This window comes from Sparus aurata, chromosome 21 (assembly GCF_900880675.1).
Source record: "Sparus aurata chromosome 21, fSpaAur1.1, whole genome shotgun sequence".
Lineage (NCBI taxonomy): Eukaryota > Metazoa > Chordata > Actinopteri > Spariformes > Sparidae > Sparus > Sparus aurata.
Window position 1 is genome coordinate 21,082,284 of NC_044207.1, and position 19,966 is coordinate 21,102,249.

The window sequence follows — 19,966 nt, forward strand, 5'->3', positions numbered from 1 at the left end:
GGTGACTGGGGCTGCATTTGAGAATGTTTCATGTTTACAATTGTCTCTATTCTCTGCAGCTCCTGCATTGTTTTTTGGAGGCAACTATTGATTATTACTTTAATCATTGATTGATAATAATTGATTATTACTAAAGTCAATTACTTTTAACTGTTAATCTAGTCGAAAATCCAAACATTTGGTATTTTTTCTTCAAATATGACCCAAACAATCAAGCAGCTATCAAACTTGTTTGTTATTAATTTTTGAGTTGAATAATTGTTTCAGCGTTAAAACATTCACACAGCCATTCTCCGTATGCTGAAACTGAATGAACAAATGTTTGTCGTCGCTCCTGCTTTAATATCTAGACTTTCACAACTGTCTGCTTTATGAAGCCCAAACTTTTCTTTAGCACCAAAGACATGACACTATGAAGACGAGAGTTTTGTCTTACAAGAACACTGGAATCGACAGCCCGTGGTCTGTGTTTGGTGTCTGTGGCTGTGTGCGGTGAAAGGAGTTATGACAACTGTTTTGCTGTAGTTTGTGTAGTTAAACCAGTCAGGCCAAGGTGACTTCACAGTGCTGTCTCTCTCTCTCTCTCTCTCTCTCTCTCTCTCTCTCTCTCTCTCTCTCTCTCTCTCTCTCTCTGCAAGCCTGCTCTCGTTTTCTCTTCATGAAAAGGACTTTTTAAAAGCAGGTTGCCATGGATACTGCAATCTCTCTCACAGATTGCTTCCAATACCAGAGAATATGAACCATGCTATAATTCATCTGTCATTCAATCATCCGTCCGTTTATGTTGTTTTATTCTCTCCGCTGAGCCACACAGGAAATATTCCTACAGTTTAACACAAAGACTGTTTGTATGGATAAAGCACTGTTGTTAGTGTATTGGACATTTTACGTTTAGTATTCATTTGATCATGTTTAATCATCTTTAATGATCCACAAAGAATGATTAGATACATTACAAGCTGCAGCGTTAGTTGTGTTTTTCCATGTTTTTGTGGGCATTGTTTGTTCATATTTTTGTGTTTGGTTTTGTTCATGCGTTGAGCTGAGAGTACTTTCCTTAACTTTTGCGGCCTTTACACCGTTTGAGTACATGATCCTGGCCACCATCACCGCCAACTGTGTTGTCCTGGCCTTGGAGCAGCATCTCCCTGGAGAGGATAAGACCCCCATGGCAAAGAGACTGGTGAGGACAACATCTCCCTTTCACACCCTCGATTCATAGATGGTGTCGTGCGCGAGGTCGTTGTGAAATGCACACACATAAACGGGGATACTGAAAGTCAAAGATGCTTATTTTTCCTCTCACCATGTAGAACGTTTTGGTGTGAGATATCGGTCATGGAGATAGAGATGTCTGCCTTCTCCTGAATATAAAAGAAATAGATGGCACTCAGCTTGTGGTCCTCAAAGTCCCCAAAAATTCATTTGAAAACGCAACAGCAAAGTCTCTTTCCAGAAATCATGAACACTCAAGGTAACCTACACCTACAGAGCTTGTTGTGGGCAGCTTCACATAGGAATTTTTTTCTTTCTATCAAACTACACCTGCAACCTTACAGCTCAGCGAGCATACACTGTTTACATCCCGTAAGTCTCTTCTCTACAAGTAGATGCACCATGATACGGCTGGCAGGTGTAGGTTGATAGAAATAAAACAGTTCCAAAATGAAACTGCTCACAGGAATGTCTGTGGATTATCTTCAGTAAGCGGGTCACGGTTTCATTGCTATGGTGAATTTTTCAGATGTGTAATTTTTGGCGCTTTGAGCACCACAATCCATCTAGTTCCCTTGTAGTCGAGGGAAGGAAGATATTTCTGTGGTTCTCCATAACTCATCAACTCACACCAAAACAATCTGCATAAAAAAATGGTGCTACGGCTAAGAGGACAAACATTTTTAATTTAGGGGTTGGATGAACTATTCCACTGCTACTATTTGCTGTTTTAAAATAACACAGGATACATTGTTTTTTTTTAAATCATGCCAAGTACAAATGTACCTTTAGTTTTGGAAAGAAACTAAGTTTATTTACTCCAGAGCAATAAATACCTATTTTACATACCATTTTATTTTATTTTATACTTATCATCCACTACAATTTACGGGGAAATATCTTACTTTGTACACGTTTACATTTATTTCACAGTCTGAGATGCTAGCAGCAACAGTTCAGATGCAAGTGTAAAGATGATCAGCTTGTTATTGATTAAAATGCCCAGACGGGTAAGCTTTTTTAGGTCCACCTCGACAGAATTAAACTGCTACTTAGTGACATTTTGAATATATGACTTGTCACAGTGGTTAGTATATGAGTGGCCTTATGTTTTAAACCCTTGTACTGCATGCACTGAATATGCATCAAGTCCAGCAGGTTATAGTTGTGACATTGTTCATGGCTGCAGCATATATTAGTATGTTTATCAGTTGAGTTCTCACACTACTGACCGTTTGTTTTCTACATTATTTCCACAGGAGAAGACAGAGCCATACTTCATTGGGATCTTCTGCTTCGAAGCGGGGATCAAACTGGTGGCTCTTGGTTTTGTTTTCCATAAAGGCTCCTACCTGAGGAACGGCTGGAACGTCATGGACTTCATAGTTGTGCTCAGCGGGTGAGTGACATCAGTCTCAGTGAGAACCTGAGTTTTAGTTTTTCGCAAAGTGAGAAATGTTTGTTGTAAATTGTCAGATTGCCAAGTTACTTTCTTGCCAAAGGTTCTGGTTAAAGTGTGTACGGAGGAAGAACAAATTTAAGTTTTTTAACTAACCAATGTTTTGACTGAGAACCAATCAAATCAGAGGAGACTTTTTTAGATTTTGGGTTTAGTCAAACAAATTTTCCCAATGATGCGTAACAATCTGAACAGCATCGACACCCTCTATCCCCATACCATCAACTCTGATGAGGGGGAAAAAAAACACCTTTAAATGGTAGAATAAATGGGATAGACTGATATAGAAATACAACATCAACTTCTGTCGAGGCTTTCCTCCTTTATTTCTGTTTGGATGCTGAATAAATCTTCATAGCGGTCATAGCTGGGAAAAGCACAGGTGTGACTAATAAATTAACGCTGGCTCGGGTCCACCAAGCATCCATGTAAATGAGCCAGTATGCAGAATACCAGGACCATAAAGCTGGCTCACTTAAATGGAATGCAGCCATCGTTAAGATTAGCAACTACACCTGCACTTTTCTTATTATAGCATGTGAAAAAATATCTGCTGTGAAAATGATCTCTTAGATTACTGTTATTATTGTTATGTTTTTGTGCTGTTAATAGCGAAGATGTTATGAATTATAAATTAGTAAGTTACAATACAGCCAAGGCATTTTTTTTCTGCTGTACTACATGTCTGATCCTTCACTGCCTTACTACTGTACACGCGTGGCTGGAGAGTGATGTAGCGACAATGTATTTTTGTAGGCTAACCTGGAAATTAGCATCGCTCTGGTTCCCTTGACAAAAAGCCGAGCTCTGTTGTTTATGGTGCTTAGACGTTTTGTTTTGTGAAAGAATCTTCACAGGTGAACACCACATTTTTGAGATTACAAAGTGTAATTTAAGCACCATCACCACTTAGTATCTTACTACACAATTACTATACACGTTTCCTGTAAGTTGAACAACGCACAAGTTATAAAGTTGGCATTAGAGTAGTTCATAACTAATGTTGGCCTGTAAAGATGGACTAGTGAGTAGATGAGCCTCCATGTTCGCTGTGGTGATGTTTATTGTCCCCGACAACCTCTGCAGTCTCTTTTAGCCATAAGACTATTTAGCATTGCTAATCTGTAGCTAGAGGTCCATTGCTTGACTGTGTTTTCCGCTATTTGTTTTGGTGTTGGCATCTGATGGCATCTGTAACTTGATATAACTTTGTCAGTAATCGTGCTCCAGTCCTTGAGCTACTGTTTGGGGCTGACCATAAACAAGCTAGCAAGCTAACAAAGTAGCAGGTCAGTTATCTCTGGAGGCATGTCGGCCTACCAATATAGCTGGGTATATACTTTTTATGCCTTTAGAGATAAATGGGAGATTAGTTTCAGAATATGTGACAGCAGCAGGCAATTAATATCATCACAGTCATTGGATGTGCTCGAGTTTTTGTGCAACAGATTGTTAGCACTGATGGCAAACACGCTTACAAGATAACAGGTCAATCTCCACTGGAAGTAAGCAAACTAAAATAAAATAAACTTTTTATCTTTATATTATCTTTCTGTCTTTAGAGCCTAATGGGAAGATAATGAAGATAAATTGACCCAAAAAAGTCTGAAAGTGTAAACCCAGATGTCCAGCCTTTTACTTAATCATAACCATTTCTAAGCTCTCGTTGTTAACTTTAAGGAAAAGGCTGGTGTGATTTGTATATGAACTTCCGCCAGTTTATATTTAACTTGTGTTTTACAATATTTGATAACGCATGAATCTTGATGAAAAATCTGGCATATTTATTTGACTATCAGTAGTGAGTTTAATTTGATGCAGATCCAAATAAAAATCCGTATCTGGTGGAATTTTAATGTTTTATTTGATATTACCAAAATCAGTGGTGTGTTAGTCTCCAGCCTGTTTGTGGCATTCAACCCCAACAATATTCTTTTATACTGAAGACATAAATCTGATGTAAATGGACCGCAAGTACAGTTTCATTAAAAAAAGGGAGGGCCAGGATTTTCCTAAAATAGTTGGTGACTGTAGTTTTAAGAGGATGTTACATGACCGTAGGACGTAGTGTATTTTTTGGGTTACTATTTTCAGCTGTGGGTTATTTGGTGCTCTAGTGAGTATTTGCAGCAGCAGGACGGCGTATGTGGAGTGTGTGTGTGTGTGTTTTGGAGATATGCCTCCAGCTGCTCTCTGTTAATTTTGAATTTGGTTGAACTCCATGATGAATTACAAACTCCACTGATTGTATGAGAGAGACTGAAATAAAGTTTTTAAATTAATGCTCAGCAACTGATTCTGCAATTAATTCTGACAGAATTCATTTTTACTCTACCCGGCTGTGGCTGGTGAAGCAAAAGATTAATTCCAAGACACTGATTGTCAAGTTATGTTGGTGCATTCACGCGTGTGACGCTGCTTGTGTCAACGTTTATCATTATTGTCGCCATGCGTGCTTGTACCGCATTTTAAAGGCTTTTCTAATCCCTGCGTGCTGCACCGTGTGACTGACAAACGGCAGGCAACAGCTGACCCTATAGTGTTATTGTTTATGTGTTGATGCGCTTTCTCTCTATAAAGCACATACATTTAAACACCACAAACATCCACGAGAAAAGCACATAAATACAGGAAAATGTGGGTTTCCGTGGAACAGTCAAGCTCTACAGTCAGCAATATGTGGGTGGATAAGTGGATTGGCAGTTGTGTCTAAAAACCTGCTCCGGTTCGCCCCCAGGACCTCTGTGAATTAAATGTGAATGCAGCGCTGGAGATGTTATGCAAAAGCATGGAAAAGAATGGATGGATGGCAGAGAAAGAGAGAAGAAAAGGGGGAAGGAAAACAAGGGGGGAGGGAGAAGATGTAGAGGCAGACCCAAAGAAAAAAACATATTGAGAGACTTTGTTTGTTCTACTTATGACTGGAGTTTTAGTCAATCAATTGTGCCGGAGTTAAGCACTGTTACCACTGTTGATGGCTAAGTGTACAGTATTCAGCTTTCAGGGAAGATTGCTGTCGGCATGTTGACATCTCATTTCAACCTGACACCCACATCTTTATTTTTCTCAGCATCTCTTATTTCTCTGACTGTCTGTCTTTCTATATCGCTGTCTCTCTCTCTCTCTCTCTGCCTCTTACATAAAAGGCACAAAATCAGCATCACGTTTGCAGTCCAGTTGGTGCCGGATTCAACAGCTAAACAGCTGTGTTGCAGACAGATTTCCATAGAATTTTTCAAAAGGGTTAAAGTGTTGAGTCGATTTTAATAATCCATTATAAACAGCTGTTACCTCGGCAGCGCTGTTTGCTTCATTGGGATACTTTGAAATTCTCTCATTATGCATCTGTCAAAGTTTGCAACAAAACCGCTTGCTCTCGGTTTCTCAATCGATGGCTCGTTAGCTCAAAAGAAGCAGAGCTCTGTTTGGTACAAAGGAACAGCTCATTATTCACGTGATCTTCACTAGTTGTGGATTTGAAACCCAACATGTGGCCGCAGCAACATGTCAGTTAGATGATCTTCTTCTTGTTTTCAAAGGCAGATCTGTGACTTAAACCTTAAAGGACGTGACGCCTCCGCTGATATCAAAAAGCAAAAATGTCGCATTTAATGTAAATTGTCTACCAGGTTTTTAATTTGTAGTTTTACTGAAGCTTGATTCAACCTTAATTATAATGGGTTTGTGATTAACATGGTGTAAAAGAATGAAAATATAGCTAAAAATGACGCTATTGCATATTGTAATACGTTAGTTCTGCTGTGAAAACCTGTCGCCATTGAAATCTCTTATAACCATTCAGATGACGGCAGCCACAGTTTTCCAAAAAAGGAATCTGTTATTTTTTTTTGGCAGCAAACCAGTAAAGCCTACCAAAGTGTTAAGTGGTACCAAAAATAGAGATTTGGCGTAGGATGTCACTCGATGGCCAGTGGTGCAAGTTGTGTAACAGTTTGATGGAGTTCAGGAATGTTCAGAGTGAGCTGTGGCATGAACCCAATTATTTTCGCAATCACCATTGTTTGGTGGAATATATCCAAACTAGAACGGTCCCCTCAGTCAAGCGCATACCTCGAGCATGGTCCAACCAGAAGTCCCCTTTAATTCCGTCAAGTCAAATCCAGTATCACTTTTCCCCCATCAGTATCCATATTATTCCCTGAGAATTTAAAAAAAATGTGAGAATTAATTCCTGGATCTTTATATAAAGTTAAGACCCATCCTCCATCCAAGTCTTTGTGAGTAGTTTTTTTTGTGTAAACCTGCAGAAAGAAGCAACCGACAACCCAAAAAAAACCCCATTCAAATGGACACAGGAAAAAAATAACTTTCTTGCTGAAGGTAAAATTCCCAAGGTGGACATATATTTTTTTAAATTTAGTGTTTATTGATTTTTGTTGTCAGGCAAAAATAAGAAGTTCACATTGCCCAGGAACACCCAACCCTTTCTTATCTCCCATCCCCTCCTCTACGTGTGGTATGAAACTGAAAGTACCCAGGTGGACAAATTCAGATCTCCAGTTTGTCCATCCACCAGATAGTATTCATTTTCACATTAAATCGATCATCTTATTGTTTCTGTTGCACTGTGTATACTGTGATTAAACACTGTATGAATGCAAGCAGAAACAGATAATAGTAAAGACATTATGGCGCTTTACAGTACATATGTTTTGACTCACAAGTGTCCAATAATGTTTTTAATAGTAGTCCACACAAGGAGTGGAGATTATGCGGGAATGGAGTTTGGCAAAAGCTTATACATACGTTTGGAGGTTTGAAAAGATTTTGATAGAGATATCAGTCTGCTTGCACCTCAAAAAGGCTGTTATTCTTAATTTCTATTGCCAACTTATAAAATGACAAGAAGAAAATAACCTGAAAGGCTTATTTTAGCCAATAAAGATCCAGAAATTACCCTGAGGAGCTGGCAGAGACCAAAACTGGAGCTAAAAGAGAATGCATATTGGACTTAAAGTCAACAGGTGGCCATAACCATGGCTACAAATGCAGGATAATGTCACTCTGACAAAAAGAAAAAAGCTATTGCAGGTTTAAATGGTGGTGTGACTGCAAACTATAAAGTGGCGTTTCATCGTGGTTAGAAGTGTTGCTTCATTGCACCTGTAACCAAACCTGACAGTGAAGTGTCCGATGAGTTGTGGTGTAAAACTCTGTTGGGTTTTATAGACTCAACGTTTGAATAATACATCTAATACATCTGATTCCAGTTAACTTGGATCGTGAAACGCACAAAGTTGTCGGTGTGCTCTCTGCAGCCCACATATCATCTTGCCTTATTCCAGCCACAGCTGGTCGTTTAACTGACGACCTGGTTTCCTGCCACCTATCTGACACAGTTTCTGGTAGCACATATGCTACTCTCCTCTCTCTCCCTCCCTCACAGACACACACACACACACACACACACACACACACACACACACACACACACCTACACACACACACACAAACACACATGCACACATTGACTCTCTCTCACTCTGGTGGCACAGCACAAGTAAGTCAGACTTAAAAGAAAACACACATGTGTCATAGAGGCCGGTTGGGAATAAAAATCGAGGCCACTGGGCCAGCGCTGGCGGCATTCATTCCATTTCATATTAATGAATTGCTAGAAGCGAATCTGCTGGGACACTGAGCTCAATTAAAATCCCTAATCTGAGTGAATAGTGTGTAGCAAAAAAAAGCACCACAGCTAAAACAACTTACCCACAAACCAAATTAATTCAATGGGATTCCTAAAATGGTCAATTATATCCCGCGGCAAGCAGATCGGCTCAGGTGGACTTGATGCTTTGATTAGCAGTTAAATGTGTCCCAAGTGATTTGTTAATGTGTGTGTGTGCTTGTTACTCCTTTCATCTGGCTGCAGGCACAGATTGTTGCCAGCGAACCTGTTGCCCTCATGTTGTTAAATCAGTCCTGACAAACTCCCCCCATCAGACCTAAATTATATTGATCCCCAGCTGTGTCTGCCCTGCACACATACTCCTGTGTGTGTGTGTGTGAGTGTGTGTGTGTGTGTGTGTGTGTGTGTGTGTGTGTGTGTGTGTGTGTGTGTGTCAGGCTGTCAGTGTCCCATCATGTTGTGTGAACGGTATCAGCTTTCCCTTTTTGCCCCCGTCCCTCTTACAGAGTGTGACACTTTGCTAACATTGTTGCTCTTTAGACAGGATGAATAATACAACCGGGTGGGAGTTTGGAGTGATTCATTAGCCATCTGGCTCAAAGACAGACACACAGGAGAGAGAAAGACTTCCTCTTGCATGTCGGCCTTTGCGTGTCAAAGCATTTTGCATCGGTGTCATTTAATGTGTGCTTACGTGCATACCTGGCCGGATTAACCTACGAGGGAGCACGCGGGCAATCGTCCTCGACCTCGTAGTTCCCATTCAGTCCAGCACACATAGCTGTACACGGCAATCTTGTTATAAGACAAAATTTAACCAGTGCTGGTTTACTTTTGGTTTAGTTTGATGAACTTTTATAATACTGTTCCATCCCTAAAAATGTCCAAGTGATGAGTGGAGTAACAAATTCAATTTGAAACCAGGGTAAGAGAAGGAGAAAAATGGAAGAGGGAGCCAAAATGACATGGTTTATTTACAATTTAAAGCTAAAGCGATCGGATTTTGACACAATGCCGACCACATAAAACTCAGTGGACCTGGGGGTCATTTTGGTCCCTTAGAGCTGGTTGCTGCAGCTGTTTCTAAGTTAGTTTAGCCTGAGTCTAGGTACAGTATAGGCTAACACAGATTTTTTTCCAAGTAGAGAACTAAGAACTAAATTTGGAAGTTTTAAGATCACATTTTAGAAAAATAACACAATATACTGTGTCTCAATTTCTAAAGCGTTATGCTAAAAACATCAGGCTAAACGTCTGTCAGTTAGATTAGCATAAACATATATTTCCTGCTCACTGAGCTAAAAAAGGCCTATTGCTGAAACAAAATTTCCCTCCTATGCCCACATTAAATAAGTCATTAGCAGTTAGGTTCAAAACATTGCACGAGCCCCTATAATTGCTGTTTTTGAAAGCTAGCCTATCGTCGCTAACCAGTGAAAACCACTTATTGCCAAAATCTCAGCTTCATTGCAATACCTTTTACAGGTGACGCAGTGGCTTTGTAAATGTCTTGTTTGGCTTAAGAAATAGGAGAATTGTCTCAGCTCGTAAAGGAACAATCTCTCTATGGAAAAACACCAAATTTGGAGATAAGTGGTTTTCACTGGACAGCCACAGTGTAACATACTGTAGTTTTGGGTGGCTGAAGATGATTTAACTGATTCACACATTCATTACTTGATAAGAAAATAACTAGCTAAAGAATGTGAAGAACTGAACCATTTTTACACAAACCTAAGCAATGGATTTGTGCAGTTTGTGCAACCCAATCCTGGAGGTTCCGGGTCTCGGGCTCTGGGGCGGATTGGTAATTCATCCTTGTGTCTTCATTTAAATTTTCATAAATTAGTCTGATCTCTCTGTATGTGGCATATTCTTGGCATTGCCATTCAACCCACCAGTAAGCACCAGCACATCTGAAACCTAAAAACTTTGGGTCAAAATGCAAAATGCCGGCAAAAGTGTTTGCCGCCATGTTAGTCACCCACAAAACTGATCTAGAAATTGAGAGTACAACTTCAAGATCTCGTCAACATCATGTGTGGTGTATATATTCAGTAGATTTAAAGGACGGCTGCAGTGGTCTCAGCTCTAATTTTGCGTAATAGCTTTACAGTCCCTGGTGGGTTTTCTTTGGGAAAACATACACCCCGTCATTTATTCAGTGACTAATAGTGAATAAATGTCTTTTTTTGAACGAATTCCCAATTCAACTGAGCAGGATTAATGTTGCCGTTACATGCGTGGCTTATGTTTTTCCAGATTTAATTTAAAGCCCTCAATTTGTTTGTGCACTATGATGATGTTGAGTCAACTGCACATTACCATATGCAGAGCTGTGTTGAAATGGTCGGCAACGTGATGCTGCTGATTACTGTAGATTCTGGTGGTGTTCCGAGTGTAGGTGGAGGTGTGTGGGAGAGGCTGCATTCTGTGCGTGTAATGAATTCAGCCTCTCATGAGCCAGTTTGGTACAATACTGTGCAACAGTGCTTCACTTAAAGAGCCAACGAGGAAGAGATTAGCCTCTCACTCTGCACATTAACTCGCTGCTGGATTGTTACAGTTGAATCTGTAGAGGGGCATGTGAATGTGTGTAGCTGCCCTGTGTGTTCTAGTGTCTCTTTACTGTACTGAAAGCCCCGATATAGTTATCATGTTAGTGTCTGTGTTTCTTTATGCTGGGGGAATTTTTGTTCCTGCAAAAACTGGCCTGTCTCTGTAGGGTGCTGGCCCCATGTTGGACGGGCAGAGCAAGGAGAATTTAGTTATATAGAGCAATTTCAAGGAAAAGTCAAATTGCAAAGTGTGATTTAAATTCAGCTGAGCCTCTCAATGAACCCAGCACTCACCAGAGCCTCTGATTCCCTCTTCTTTTCCCTGTCTCCTACGTACATTCATTATATACAGTACATTTTCCATCCAGCTCCAATCAGAAGTCAACACACTATGTTAACACCGACCACAGGGGTCGCTATCGCAGGTCGCTGCTGCAGTCAGGTTGATAAACAGGAGTGAAGATATATGCACTTTTCTCTTAATCCCCAAACTTTAAAGGAATTCCCCTGAGCTCTCTTCCTTAGGTGAATTCCAACACAGAGCAGAATCCGTTGTGCTCACGTGTTTATTCCTCCAGTAGAAAAATCAGTACGCTTCATCCCCTCTGCTCCCTAAAGTCCAAACATGTCACTGTAGAGACTGAGACATATTAGTTTGGACCAAAGCGGTGGACTGATTTACTGACATTGCTATTGTGAAAGCAGTGGAGAAATCAGGATATCCAGTGATACATCTGGTCAGTGTGCTGAATCGTAAGAACAGTGATATGTAGAGTTGAACATCATCTGCATACTGTTGTTATTATGGAAACATCGTTATTGCGGATAAGAGTGAAAGCATTTAGAGATTAAACAAAACCGGGTGATCAGAATGAGAAGCAATGTGTAAAATCTCGAACTTTCATTTAAATCCGCATTTTTTTCCAGACAATGTTGATTAGCCACACTGTATAACATCCGGAATCCAAAATTCATATGTCATCCTAGGAGCTTAGTGCATCGTGAAGAGAGTTTGGGGCTTTGAATCAGTTTAGGACTGCTCTCACTGCCTGCTTTTTGAACGTATCCAACAAAATCGTGTTCCTAAAGGGGTTAGATGCAAATCCGCCCATGCAGCATCTCCAGTTAACTGCATTAAGATATGATATTGGACACTGAAAGACTACAGTGAGGTTGCTTTGCATGATAACTGACTGTGCCGGGGAATTTTGTCTCTGCAAGAAAGCAATTTCCAAACTACACAAAAGAAAAACGGCCACTGTGTGTGTGTGTGTGTGTGTAGGGATGAATCATGAGCTACCACAAGCAGACAGAACATTTACTTTAATTTTGAGGGAGCCTCCACTGAATTGTTGTGCTCAAAGTGCAGCCTTGAAGGAGCTTTGCTGCCTGCCTTTGTTCAGCGTGTTTGGTTTGAAGGCTATTTCCACAGACTCCCACTCCTCTGCTCCCGCTCCGTCTCAGTGTCTCTCGCTGTGTCGTCTCTTTGTCTGACTCAACTCGCTCTCTCACTCGCTCACTCACTCGCTCACTCACTCGCTCACTCGCTCGCTCACTCACTCACTCACTCGGTACAGTTACAGTACGTGCACGCTACTAACCACATTGAAGTCATAGTGATTGCTTTGTATCCTCATTAGTGCCACAATAATAAGAGGAAGACAAATAGAAAAGGACTTCTTTTGTGTTTGTCTTGTCAATTAATGTGCATTAATTGGATCTGATAATCCGCCAACGCTGCCTGTGTCCTTACAACTCTTCTTACACATGTGCCAAAATAAAGCCAGACATGCCACAGTGATTTGATAGACTGACATGTAATGTGCAATTCCTTAATTAGGTTACAGTCTGCTCCAATTTCAACCTTAATCTAATCAAGATTTAGATAATGAGAATGTCAGCATGCTAACATACTTGTTACTTGTGACAGTGCTAAGATGCTGATGTTAAGCCTGGCTTTTATGCATGGGATGTCTATCCAGTGGCGAAATATTTCTTTAAGTTGGTGTCATGTTAGTTTGCTTAGTTTAGTATGTAAACATACTAATATTTAATAATTAGCAGTAAAGCTGAGGCTTACTGAAATGTCATGTATGTCACATATTTAGTCATAAACCGATGGATGACGTCAGGTAGGGACTCAGAAAATATTTCACTGAGCTTTTTTGTAAGCTTGACTTATACTTTCATATACTGTAGTTTGACTATTCTTTTTAAAAATGGTTCTCAAGACTCTCACAACTTTAGGGAAGTGCAAAATAAATAGCTTTACTCCACCTTAAACACTTAGGGTTCTGTATACTATGAGCTAATTGTGATGAACAAAGCTTGCAGCGTTGGTGTTGTTCCTTGGACATCATAATTATTGTTTCTCCAGGACCATCATTGAAACTGATCAATCACATTTTTGTAATGTCGTAGCCTGGTGACCCGAAAAAGACCCCCAAAATAAGCACATGGGAAAAGTTATCCTTTCAAACATGTGATTTTACGCGGTGAAAGGGCCTATTTTGACCTGATTTTCTGTTGCCTCAACCTAACCACATGGAAAACTGAAAAAGAATGAAAATAACACACGAACAGACCGTAAAAAGTAGTAAGTGAGCAGTATGATGAAATGTTCAGATGGGATACAAACTGCAGTCTCCTGGGTTAAAGTTCTATACTTGATTGAGCCACAATGGCTGACTCAAGATGTGGACTTTGTTGCTTTATCCTAAATCGAAATGATGGTCCTGGAGCAATATTATGATGTTCCAGGAACAACACCAACAGGGGTTGCAAAGCTATGACATTACAGAATCATAATTGGTCATTTGCTATAGTGGGTCTAAGAGGTCCTTAAAGCTGTTGCTTTTAACGGGGAAGGGAAAATTTGACATGAGTGGTCATTACTGAAGCCTCGCACAACTCTGGTGCTCAGAGTTCTCACAGCTGGTCCAGCACAGAACATCACAGGGATCTGTTTTACCTGATGAAAACGTACAACTCTGCCATTATAAGCGTATTTGGGTTGGTTTGAATATTACACATACAACACGATCTGTTTACTCTAAAGCAGAGCAGGTTCTTTGCCAAAAAAACACACATCTCTGTGAAAACACTCCTCAGCCCTCACTCGCACAAACGTGAAGTCGCTAGCTCACATTTCAGTGTGGATATGGATTTTCACATCACCTGTAACCAACGCACGCGGTTGTCGAACGCGGTGGTGTGGACGATGAGCTTTCACCGCTCTGAACAGCGCTTTCAGGTTTATCCGCCGCAGTGTGAACGCGGGCCTCACTCATTCACTCGCTCATTCGGCCTCTCTCCCTCCCACTGCTTTCAGGAGAGATTCTGCGTGGGCTTACACTTGAGTTTGTGCCATGTGCTTTCTACCCCCTGCTCACACACACACACACACACACACACATATACCCTCCCCCACATTTCCGAACGCTGGCCAAAGATTTTATGAGTTTGTAAATTTGCGTCTCTGTGTGTTACGGAGAGAGACAGACAAATCTGGAAATTAATTCTAATTTTCTAGGATAATTTTCACAGCTCAGAATATTACTTAGCAAATTAGCGGTGGATATTGACTGATTACAGGACATCAAATCGGCTCGGTTGGTATCGCCTCGAGGTTGAAAACATCGCCCAAATGAAAATGTTCCGTTTTTCCTGGCAGGCACTCCTGTTTTTGTTTGTCACAACGTTATCTTCTCCTAATTGAAAAAAAATAAAAAATAAAAAAATGCACAAAATCTGCTTTTCTCCATTGCTGCAAGAAACATTCAGATGTGATTTCTGGTGTGTGTGTGCCGGTTAGAGATTGCCTGTCGGTTGCTCCTGCTGCTGTTTTTTTCAGTGTTTGTGTGTAGGTGGAGGGACATCAGTGTGTGTGCGTGGGCAGATGTGAGTAGAGATGCCTGCCAGGTGTACGTGGCTGTGCATTCTTTGTCCCTCGCCATACAAGTCTGGTGCACTAAATGGATGTACTATAACGCTGCATGGCATTAAATCTGTTTGTTTTGTACCCTTTAAAATGACTCAACTCCCTAAATGTCCTTGAGTTACATCCTTTTGTTGCCTTTTACCTATTTTCGTCATTAGATTTGTCAGACGCCGCGGACGAAAAACATTAATCTCAGCGCCAGATTTAGCTACTAATGTTTTTTTTTAATATGTCCCTGTTGCATTTTCTCTATTCTAACCCAGATGTATTTCTCCTTTTCAGGGCCATATTAATTTTAACTGTCTTAACAAAATGATAAAAGCGAGATAAACACAGTCGACGCCTCTAAATCAAGCGATCATGCCGATTAACGTCTGTGTTGTCCATCAGGATCTTGGCCACTGCTGGTGCTCACATGAACATCCCAGTCGACCTTCGGACCTTGAGGGCCGTGCGAGTGCTGAGACCTCTCAAGCTTGTGTCCGGGATCCCCAGTGAGTCCGTTTACTGACCTCTAATGCTGCACTGCAAGGCCGAACAAAAGTGGTGCAATACAGCAAATAACAAATTAATATTCTTTGTGGGGGATTTTAATAATGAGCTTCATTTATCGATCATTCGCGGATCAGGGTTAATTGAGGAGACTTGTGAATCCTTCCTCACCGCACAATTCAATCTGATGACGACTCATTCGAATGCATCTCAACGTATGGCATCCTCAATTGAAGATCTGAAATGAAATAGAAAGTCCCTCTAATAATGACAGTGCAGTGCAAAGCTGCATCCTTTCAATACCACTATCTGTGTGACCCACTGTACATAGAAATACAAATACAAACAGATCCGTCTGCAGTGCATTACGAGGGCGCTTACATAGCAGCTTTAGGACAAAGCACATATTGAACAGCACCTCTCAGAGCAGGACAGCAAAGTTGATGGTGCTTCCTCAATTCCTGGCCGATTAGCTGGGCTCACTGTTTTCTTTATGGCTGCAGACGGTAACAAGTTCACAAAATCCAACAAGTGGCCTGAGATGTAAAACTCGCTGCTGATCTGTGCCACCCATGAGCGTGAAATCGCAAATGTAACTTTAAAACTTTATCGTCCAAACAAGGCTCTCGATTATGCCCCCTCTCTGCATCACAGTGTATTTTATTATGTATTTTATAATCGAGAAATGTCCACACCTCTACTTTTCAGCGTAAATCTAGAACCGCAACATAACAGCTAATTACTGCCTTTACAGTAACAACACTGCATTCTGCTTTGTTCATCTTGTGAGGTGCAAAAGCAAAACTGAATATGTTCTCTTTAATCTCAGTTTGGTTAACCCGCCCTCTCTGTGATGATACAAACTCATGTTAGGGAAAAAAAAGGTCACACACAGTTTAAATTGAAGTGTTTTAAAATCAGTTAAGCAGCAAACCTTCAAAAGCTATTGTTTTTACAAAGTGGAGTCTTTTCAACATTTAGTTGAATCAACAGACTCAAGTGCACTGATGGACTCAGACCTTTAATTTTAAACACTTTGGTCTTCCATCTTGTTCTTTGTCAATTCTTTCAGGCCTGCAGATTGTGCTGAAGTCCATCATGAAGGCGATGATCCCGCTGCTCCAGATCGGCCTTCTTTTGTTCTTCGCCATTCTCATGTTCGCCATCATCGGTCTGGAGTTCTACAGCGGGAAGCTTCATCACACCTGTCTGCCATCTGTGGATATCCTCGGTGCGGTCCACGCACACACTGCTCACAAATCTCTTTCATTTCTAAAGCCAAAAGGTCAATCCACGCACCAAATGTAATTTTGTTTTATGTTTGTAAAGTAAGTAGATAGCTAGTGTAAGTGTTTTCCCGAAGTTTTTCACCAGCTAGTTTTAACCGTTGTAAGGCATTATGATATCCAACAGAACGACTGTATAAGCATAAATTTTGGCTTGGCCACCTCGCCATCTGTGGGCTCCTCCTGTCCTGAGGTTCATCCTCTTTTATCACAATACCACTGTCTTTAGAGGATCCCTGTCACGCTTTGTTTCTACCGGCAGGTAGAAACCTGCTCTCCCAGCAGGTACACCTCATGTGTCACTCACAGTTCTTTAACAGAGGGTGTGAGCATCTTTGTTTGAGAACCTGAGGCGCCCGTAGATTATAGTAGCAGCGAGCTCAGAGGTATTATTAGAGTTGTTGCAGGCTGCTTTTGCTGCTGCTTAATTAGTCAACAACTCCTCTCTAATCACACGCCACACCACAGCATTTACTGTCACTACCAGGCGCAACGCAGAGCTGAAAAACTCGAGTAGATTCACAGTATTTAGAGCAGGAAAAGATAATTTCATCTATCCCCTAATTATAAAGCAATTCATTCTGTAAAGATGCCCTCCAGACGCATTTAAAGACATTTAGGAATACTCTGCTTTGAGTGATAATTTGTGTCTGTTAGTGCTCATTACAAGTTTAACTGCTCTTGTCCACATCACACTCGTGTAAAGGCCCCTAACACACCAGGCTTGATGGTCGGCTGTCAGTTAGTCAAAGGGCATTTTGGCCTGATTCATACCGGTACAGCTAGAAGCCTATTAGCTTAGCTTAGCAAAAAGACTGGAAACAATGTGAAAAAAGCTCACCCTACTCTGTCTGAATGTAACAAAATCAGCATATCAGCATCTTTAAAGCTCTCGTATGTTCATCCAACGCATTAAAGTTGTGGTTTCAAGCATATGACAGATGGTTAGAAAACCAGAATATGACTTTGTGTGAGTTGTTAATGTACACCACATGCATCATTACAGCATGTGGTACAGATTCTATGTATGAAGATTTAGTGTTCAATTGGAATATAACGGAAGTTTAGTGGCGGTGCCCAGCTGCCTAGACCTAAATATTAGTTTAGTCATGTGGACAATGTTTTAATGTAGCTGAATGGATATTTATCCACATTATACTGCTATTGTCTCTGGACGTAGACAATGAGACTGTTGACTCGTCGGAGTTGGCGTTCGCCTGCGGAGTCAGGAAGTGTCCGGAGAGGTACGACTGCAACGACACCTGGATCGGGCCCAACGACGGCATCACGCAGTTTGACAACATCCTGTTCGCTGTACTCACCGTATTCCAGTGTATTACCATGGAGGGATGGACGGCCGTGCTCTACAACGTGAGTTCAGTTCTGGTCGAACCACGAAACAGTTGTTGTATATGTGTAATAATGAATGACTGTTACGGATTTTCAGACCAACGATGCCTTGGGTCCCACGTGGAACTGGATTTACTTCATCCCTCTCATCATTATCGGCTCGTTCTTTGTGCTGAACCTGGTGTTGGGTGTCCTCTCGGGGTGAGTGTGACTCCTCTTATGTGCATATTGTTGGTGTCTCCACCTGGATTATGACGCCAGTTTTTAACGCTTCTCTCTTTAGAGAGTTCGCCAAGGAGAGGGAGAGGGTGGAGAACAGACGGGCCTTCATGAAGCTACGCCGGCAGCAGCAGGTGGAGCGAGAACTGAACGGCTACCGAGCCTGGATAGACAGGGCAGGTACTGGGCAGCAGAAGAACTTCACATCTGCAGATACACACCTGTTGTTGAGTTGTGCGGAGGTATGCAGCAACACAGCGAGTGTTGGGTGTTTATGGATGCACATGAGCGAACCTGCGATCTTCTTAGTTTAGGGAAAGTTGCCCTAATAATCCCTTGGTCACGTGCTGTCAGTCCCGCTTAATGCAGTTTGGATCCAGATGTTTTTTTGGTTTTCCTGCAATCATCACTGAAAAGGAAAGCATTAGATGGTGCTGAAACAACTGTATAGCACACGTTTGATAAGAATTTAACAGGTTTGGATGAATCTTTCTTTTTGGTACGAGGATAACTCTTTATTCTTTGAAATTCAATGAAATTCAACTCCAGGAAAAAGACAAAGTGTATGAGTTCAAATAAACAATAAACAAACTCCCACTTTCCACCAACACCCACCCAACCACCCCCAGCCCATTTTTACATAATAGTCAGTGTTAAAAAAACAGAGAGATAGATAAACAGACAGACAGACTCCATCGGTCTATGGTTAGTCTGAACAGGCATTAAAGCACAACACGAATATGCAATGCTAATTATATTTTTATAATAAGTGAGTTTTAGAGTTGCAGGCAGGGAGATATTGTTGTCGATTAACCGAGCCAGGCGAGCTTTTCCCCCCTTGTTTCCAGTCTTTATGCTAAGTTAAGCTAACTGGCTGCTCTGAAGCCAATTTGACATAGTGTCAAAGTCCCGTGACGCACGGGAACCCAAACAGACTGAATATTTTGAGTGTCAGAACCGTTATATGAGTTTGATCCATACAGTCCAGTAGGATTTGCACATTTTAAAACACCTATAAAATGTTTTTTTCCCATTCAAGTTAGTTGAGGGTCAAACTGGAAGTTAGCCACTTGAACACAATGGTGTATAAATATTTCAAGCATCACAACCCCCTCGAAATGACTCATTTCCCGATGAGATTTTGCTCCATTTGGTCAGATTTCATTTTGGATGTCTAGTAGAGGTCTGAAACCAATAATTTTGTCCCCGTGCAAGTTAGCGGAGGGCTAAAGTCTGTAGTGTGCATGAACCCGTGAGCCCTACAACGCTTCGTGCTTTGCAGGAAGACATGAGAGATGTATCAATCTTCTCATCGAACGCTTTAAAGGCAACAAAGCTTACTTACCAAAAGTGAAACTACTCCTTTATTTTAGGACAAATTTCTGATCATCATTATCAATGTGAGACTTAATTAAAATGTACAGATACTGTAAGATTACAGCAATTCAACAGCTCAACGGTCGCTCTTTTCCAGCTTATAGATTCTGTAAAGTGATCGCTCTGCTACAGACACTTTCAAAGTGTTTGGACCTACAGTAAAGTAGCCACACACACACATGCACACACACACGCACACACACACACAATGTGGCAATGGCAATCTACATTGCTGGTCTCCCACGCAAGGAGAGGGTGAGAAAAAGGTGATACTGACTCACTGACTTAAATTTGTGTGCAGCATGTGTGTGTGTGTGTGTTTACATGCGTGTGTGTGTGTGTGTGTGAGAGAGAGAGAGCTGTGGTGCATATTTATGTGTGCATGGATGTGGGTGAGAGTGGGAAGAGAGAGAGAGA

At 41.1% G+C, this 19,966-nt stretch overlaps 1 protein-coding gene across 5 annotated transcripts in view; it reads left to right on the forward strand.

The window, feature by feature from the left end:
• cacna1eb (calcium channel, voltage-dependent, R type, alpha 1E subunit b) overlaps window positions 1–19,966 on the forward strand; it is a 64,976-nt gene that overhangs the window by 15,858 nt on the left and 29,152 nt on the right. For 4 of the 5 annotated variants that reach the window (XM_030402444.1, XM_030402447.1, XM_030402445.1 and 1 more), the window contains 7 exons: window positions 1,078–1,183; window positions 2,475–2,614; window positions 15,216–15,319; window positions 16,390–16,602; window positions 17,784–17,974; window positions 18,051–18,154; window positions 18,237–18,352. In XM_030402444.1, the coding sequence (XP_030258304.1) occupies window positions 1,078–1,183; window positions 2,475–2,614; window positions 15,216–15,319; window positions 16,390–16,602; window positions 17,784–17,974; window positions 18,051–18,154; window positions 18,237–18,352 (974 nt within the window). The remainder of the gene's footprint in view (window positions 1–1,077; window positions 1,184–2,474; window positions 2,615–15,215; window positions 15,320–16,389; window positions 16,603–17,783; window positions 17,975–18,050; window positions 18,155–18,236; window positions 18,353–19,966) is intronic. The other variant, XM_030402446.1, reaches the window with a different exon arrangement.